The sequence below is a fragment of the Danio rerio genome, chromosome 12, assembly GCF_049306965.1.
Source record: "Danio rerio strain Tuebingen ecotype United States chromosome 12, GRCz12tu, whole genome shotgun sequence".
NCBI lineage: Eukaryota > Metazoa > Chordata > Actinopteri > Cypriniformes > Danionidae > Danio > Danio rerio.
The window spans coordinates 965,001-972,500 of NC_133187.1; the positions used below are offsets into that span (position 1 = coordinate 965,001).

General features: G+C 30.0%; 1 protein-coding gene across 29 annotated transcripts in view; it reads left to right on the forward strand.

The window, feature by feature from the left end:
- The window catches only part of abcc3 (ATP-binding cassette, sub-family C (CFTR/MRP), member 3), a 93,035-nt gene that overhangs the window by 75,384 nt on the left and 10,151 nt on the right, over positions 1–7,500 (forward strand). For all 29 annotated transcript variants that reach the window (XR_012387749.1, XR_012387750.1, XR_012387751.1 and 26 more), the window contains one exon: positions 7,097–7,296. Coding sequence is in view for 8 of the 29 variants with exons in the window: in XM_009306372.4 (XP_009304647.1) it covers positions 7,097–7,296 (200 nt within the window). In the remaining 21 variants the exon portion in view is untranslated. The remainder of the gene's footprint in view (positions 1–7,096; positions 7,297–7,500) is intronic.

Genomic DNA, 7,500 nt, shown 5'->3' on the forward strand with positions numbered 1-7,500 from the left:
GCGACGCAACTCACTGGAGTATTCACTGTTCAGAGTTTATCCAGAGCAGTGGAAATCATTACCACAGATATACATGCAGTATAATCAGCTCAATAGCATATATTAAAGGGTTATTATTGCATTTACCTTTAATTTCATTATTATTCATTTATTATTATTGTGTGAATATATTTGTAAAGTTTAGTTGTACTGAATTGCATTTACAGTTATTACAATAATAATAATAATAATAATAATAATAATAATAATAATAATAACAATACAATATAATAGTTATTATTAATAATAGTAATAAAAATAATACTTATTATTATTATTATTGTTAACAACCTCCTGCAGGGTTTATTAATAGTAATAATAACAACAGTAATAATAATCCTTACTGTTTAATACTGTTTAATAAAATGTTATAAAGTTATGATTATATAATGTAAAAACTGCGTAAATAAATTAATTGTATTATTTTATTATAATAATAAAAAAAATAATAAGAATAGTAAATAATAATAAGAATAATAATTTTTATTTTTTTTATTGTTATTATTATAACCTCTGGCAGAAGTTATTTATTTATTTACTTTCCTTTGGCTCAGTTCCTATTATTTATTTATTTACAATTGTAATAATAATAATAATAGTAATTATTATTATTGTTTAATAAAATGCTATAAAATTTATGATTATACCATGTAAAAACTGCATAAATAAGTGAATAAAATTATTATTATTATTATTATTATTATTATTAATACTTCCTGCGTGATTTTTTTCATTTGTTTATTTATTTACTTTCCTTTGGCTTAGTCTTATTATTTATTTATTTACTTATTTATTTATTTATTTATTTATAATAGTATTAATAGCAACAACAACAATAATTATTATTATTTAAAAACATATTTTAAAAGTTATGATTATATAGTGTAAAAACTGCATAAATAATAATAATAATAGTAATAATAATAATAATAATAATTATATTTATTATTATCTCCTGCGGGATTTATTTATTTATATAAATTTTTTTAGCTTAGTCCCTAATTAATAATTAATTAATTAATTTATGTTTAATAGTAATAATAATAATAAGAATAAGAGTTTTTACTATTAATATTATTATTATTACTATTAATATTTAAGAAAATTATCTAAAAGTTATATCATGTAAAAACTGCATAAGTAAATAAATAAATATTCTTTTTATTATCGATATCATTATTAATATTTTTATTTTTATTGTCATTATTATAACCTTCAGCAGGATTTATATAATATTTTTCTTTGCTTTGGCTTAGTCCCTAATTATTTATTTATTTGTTTATTTATTTAATTATTTTTATTTATTTAATAACATTTAATTAATTAATTAATGTTTAATAGTAATAATAATCATAATTATTATTATTAATTATTTATTTATTTAAAATAATAACAACACCATTTTTTTTATTAGTCCCTAATCTAAAAACTGCATAAATAGAAAAATTATTATTATTATTATTATTATTATTGTTATTATCATCATCATCACTATTTAATAAAATGTTATAAAAGCTATGATTATATAGTGTAAAAACTGCATAAATAAAAAAATAAAAAATAAAAAAATAAAAAAATAAAAAATTCATTAATATTATTGCAATGTTGCATAGTTAATTCTATAAAACATTTCATTATCAATAATGTTATTACAGAACACATGAATTGTGTAGTGCATTGGCATGCAGTGGATGCTGTAATGCTGGCGGGTAAAGAACAGTGTTCACTGTAGAGTTACTGTATTACGGGAGTGTAAGTGCACTCATCAGTCTGTCTAATACTGAACATTACAGGAGTGTGTGCTGTGCTGAATCTCATTATATCCTCATTAAATCTCCATTCATCCTACACAAGCATCCATAACCTCTTCAACACTAACAGTGTAGAGTTACTAACACTAGTGCACTGAACAGACACTCACTCTAGTGCACTAAGGAATTTGGGAATAATCAAGGAACTAAAACTAGTATTACGAACTGTGTACTTGCTACTTGAGACTAAATTATTCGCCCTCCTCTACAGCTATTAATAATTGTTTTAATATTATGATCTTAAACTGAGCAATGACATTTTTCACAGTGTTTCCCTATTAAATATAGTATTTTTCTTCTGGAGAAAGTTTTTAATTCTTTTAGTTTGGCTGGAATTAAATGAATTAATTAAAATATAAAACTGCTGTGGTTAAAATGATTAGCCCCCCTAAGAAAATGTACTAATTACACATATACTAAATAATAGTATTTTTAATTGGCTACAGAACAAACCACTGTTGTCCAGTGAAACAAGTAACATAGATAAGCCTTAACATTCAACTTTACACTTTAATCTTGCAAAATATTTAGAAAAATATCATGAGTAATAATAAATAAGCTACTATAACTAATATATTTACAAATGAATATATTTAATTAATAAAACAATAATAATAATCTTTAAATTATTTATATTGTTATTAATATTACTATTAAAATGGGTCCAAAAATATGAAAAGATGATTAATTATAATGTAAAACATTATAGTAATATTGCATACAGATAATCTGATCTCAAGTCATTGTTCTCTTCTTTCTCAAGCAACTTTATTTGTAAAATAATTCATTATAAAGGAGGGCGAATAGTTTTGTCTTCAACTGTGGGTTTTTAAGATGTAGTGACAAATCAGATTAAAGGAAAACAGCATTACGGTGTTAAATAGACTAGTTACACTGCAAAACAGGCTTTTATTAGTTAGAGCTCTGTTTAAATGATCCTGGCGCAATGACTAAAGCATTAAAAGCGTGTCTCAATCCACTTTTGCTAGTTTAATGAGAGGAAGAACGTGTTCTGCACTGTGGTGCATGGTCTAACAGGGCTGTGCTTATTCTCTTCATGAGTTCTGGGTGTGTGTTGAGCATAACCTGCATTAAAGTCTCATCTCGCTTTCCTTTTAAGAGTCAGTTGTGGCGCATTTGCTATGTACATGTAAAAACTGAACGCTTCACTAGCGAGAACACAGTTAAACAGAGCATCTGCAGCACGAGGATAAAGAACGAGCCTCCTCCATTCAGCCTCTTTACTTTACTCCTTTACTTAGGTGGAGTGAGGAAACGGTGGAAACTCTCTCCACTGAACACATCCACCAGCCCACATGTTTAATTTCCTGTTAAGCACAAAGATTTGCTTCAAAACTATTTCTAAATTCAGTTCTAATGTCCAGCAGAGGAATAAATGAGCAACAATAATGAAGTGTGCTCAGAAGTTATATCCAAACACACGTCCTGTTCTTATCCACATATGCTGATGAAGACGTCTCCAAAACCCCACAGCTGGACACATCTACACTTGTGTTAAAAGGAAAATCATCGTTTCTGGATAATTTTAATCCTTTAGTTGTTCATCACATGTGTGTGTTGCTGATCATCCTGTGTGTATTCAGCAGTGTGTGAGTGTTTGGACCTGCATATGCATAACTAACACGCTCTGCTGGACTTTAGAGCAGCTGTTAGTTGGTCAATGGTGCTGTTGGTCTATTTCAGCTCCTCAGAATAGCAACGCTCCAACAATCTAACACACCTCCTCTATAGACCAGCACACACATGAGTCCACAACGCGGCGCAAAAGGATTTGCTATTGAAACAACGTGACGCAAAACATGAACATTACAGCAGCACTGGTCTGAAAACAGCAACAAATCACGCCAAACACATCCCGCGGCTTATTGCACTAGGTGTATGATAGGACCCATAAAGTTTCTGTCTTGTTTCTAGTCCAAATATCAAAAATTATTTTAATCAAGAAGCATTTTCTGTCTTGTTTTCAGAAATAATGAGTCAAAAACAAGCAGGCTTTACTGTAAAACAAGCAAAAATATCTGCTAATAGGCTAAACAAAGCACATAATCTTAAAGCAAAAACATGTTTATTTTGCTTCCCCCATTGGGAGATTATTTTGCTTATTTTTAGGAAAAACTCACTTCATTTTGACTCAATATTTCTAAAAAAAAGAGTTTTGTGATATTTGGACTCGAAACAAGACAAAAACTCAAGACAAAACGCACGTTTGTTTTAGTCTTTTATGTTTTGCAGTGTATTGGTGATGATTTGGGTGTGTGTGTGTGTGTGTGTGTGTGTGTGTGTGTGTGTGTGTGTGTGTGTGTGTGTGTGTGTGTGTGTGTGCGTGTTTAGGTGTGTTCTGGAGATGATTGTCGTTTATATTCAGTGTGTGATTTTACAGAAGTGTTTTAGGAACTAACCTCCAGTCTCTCAAACACAATCTCTCCCGATCCTCTCTTGATTTTTCACTCTTCATCATGGGACTGCTGAGGCTTTGCATGGCACAAACTCGCTTTCTGAAATGCTCTGTATTTTTATCGCGTGACTATTCATTGCATGCATAAAATGATCCAAGTGTTCACTGCAAAAACTGCTTTTCTGGTCTTGTTTAGTCCAAACATCTAAGAACTTTTAAATCAAGAAGCTTTTTTAGACAAGCACAAAATCGAGTGCTGTTTTCAGAAATAAAGAGTCAAAATGAAGAGAAGTTAAATAATCTGCCAATGAGGGAAGTGAAATAACAGTATGTCAAAAATGAAAAGCAAAGCTTCTTGATTGAAGAATTTGGAGATATTTGGACAAGAATCAAGATTAAACTTCAGTCGGACAGCCTTTTTTGCAGTGCTGTTGATCTGCATAAATGCTGGAGTTATTGAAAAGCCAAACCTGACACTACAACATTACGAGAGTGTTTATTCATTCATATTTGATCCCTCAATGTGAATGTTGATGTTCAATATGTTCAGAGTAATTGGCATCATGTGTTATGAAATATTGTCTGCTGATATAACAGTGAGGATTCTGAAAAAATACACTGAAAGGCCGTGAAACTGAATTAAGGAATAAATACAACATATATAGTTAAAGTCAGAATTATTCGTCCCTTTTGAATTTTTTTTTTATATATATATTTCCCAACTGATGTTGAACAGATTCAGGAAATGTTCACAGTATGTCTGATAATATTTTTTCTTCTGGAAAAAGTCTTATTCGTTTTATTTCGGCTAGAATAAAAGCAGTTCTTAAATTTTTTAAACACTATTTTAAGCTTAATATTATAAGCCCCGTTAAGCTATATATATTTTTCGATAGTCTACAGAACAAACCATCGTTATACAATAACTTGCCTAATTACCCTAACCTGCCTAGTTACCCTAATTACCCTAGTGAAGCCTTTAAATGTCACTTTAAGCTGTATAGAAGTGTCTTAAAGAATATCTAGTCTAATATTATTTACTGTCATCATGACAAAGAGAAAATAAATCAGTTATTAGAGATGAGTTATTAAAACTATTATGATTAGAAATGTGCTGAAGAAATCTGCTCTCCGCTAAACAAAAATTGGAGGAAAAAATAAACAGGGGGCGAATAATTTTGACCTCAACTGTATTTGCGGTGGTAAATTAGCATTATGGGATGTTGATCTCTGCTCTTTCCACTTCTGATGTTGAAGATTTAACTCTACAGTTTAAGAAAGTGACTTTTAATGACATTTTAGTCATTTGAAATAATAATATAATGTGTAATAAATAATATATAAAGAAAAAAAGTCTGTAAAATAGCAGAAAATGTGCTGCAGTTTATTACAAGGTTTCTGTAGCGTAATGTACCAACATCAGCCCTGACAATACAGCACTGAAAACTAATGTAAATGACAATAAAAGTCACTTTTTACAACTTCAGATCAAGATCCTATAATGCAACTTAAAAGAGAAATAAATGGAGAAAATTATTTATAAAGGAAGAAACTAGACAGGCTGCAGAAATTATAATAAAATTATAATAATATAAAAATAAATAATATAAAAAATAAAAATCAGCTTTAGTTCACAGCATTAAATTACAATTGATTTGAACAGAAAACATTTGTTTTTAACTGTAATAATATATTATTAAAATGTTTGCTGAAATAAATGCAGCCTAAATGCAGGCGAGAATAAGAAATCTGGGTCCCACTTTATATTAAGTGATGATATTGTAATGATATTTTCTAAATGATCTGCTGGTAATTACATCTGTAATTTCATTTCTGTAATTACATTTATAGTTACACTATTGACCCATCTCTTACCCTAACCCAACTTCAAACCTACCCAAGCCCCCACACCCATCCCTAACCTTACCCATATCCAACTTCAGGAGCAGCAGAAGGGTTGTGGAACTCTACTATATGAACACAGCGAGTAGATTGTACTTATTTTTTGATTCAAGTACATAGTAATTAAGGTATCTTCATATAAAGTGGGATCTAAATTATTATTATTTTTTATAAACATTAGAAACAGACCTTAGGGCATATATCATGCATTGAACAGCAGACCCAAAATGATTATTAGCAATAATAATATATGACATTTGTCTTTTAGCCATTTTGTCTTGTTCAAAATAGTCGTTTAATTCTTTGTAACCTCATCAAACATTCCAACAGTTCAAACAGATATTTAATCTAAAGCCAATGTGTCTTACTTTAAAGCATTCTAAAACTGTCACAATTGAAAATAATTGGTAATAAAGAGTAAGACAATCGAATGCAAACATCAGTGTTTTCTGAATCCTCGCTCATTTGCATATGTTTGTATATTCATGAACTAGATTACGCTTTATTTTAAGGTGTTCTTAATTCAGTCTAATATTAATTAACTGCATGCAATTATGTTAGAATTGTTAGAATGCAGGTTAGTTGCATGTGTTTAATTATAATTACTATAGTAAGTAAGTGCAATATTCACTTCAGTTTAATTTTATGCATAATAAATTTTAATTACTATACTATATTCACTATATTTCAACCTATTTTTGAGTCAAATATGCACAGAATCAACTGCTGGGGTAATGTCTCAAGTGCAGATTGAATCCAACGCTTGTGTTTGTCCATGTTTTACTCAGTTTGGCTCTATTTAAGCATGCATTTTTGAAAGAGACGCCTTAAAATAAAGTGTGTGTGTGTGTGTGTGTGTGTGTGTGTGTGTGTGTGCTGTGGTCTGATGTTGTAAAATGGCAGGATGTTTGTTTTTCTCCTGCTTCAGAGGTTTTATGTAGCCACATCTCGTCAGTTGAAGAGACTGGAGTCTGTCAGTCGCTCTCCAATATACTCTCATTTCTCTGAGTCCATCACCGGCACCAGCGTGATCCGAGCTTACGGACGGAACGCCGCGTTCGTGCTCATGAGCGATAATAAAGTGGACGAAAACCAGAAGAGCTACTACCCTGGTATTGTCTCCAACAGGTAGGCTTGATGTGGTGAAAGACTGTCAATAAGTACTGTAATGTTTCTGATTCATACTGTAGTAAAACACTGGAAGAGTGTTGGTGGAGGGGATACAGCTGTGGGCGGAAGTTAGTGAGAAGAAGTTATCTTTTCATCTATCTATCTATCTATCTATCTATCTATCTATCTATCTATCTATCTATCTATCTATCTATCTATCTA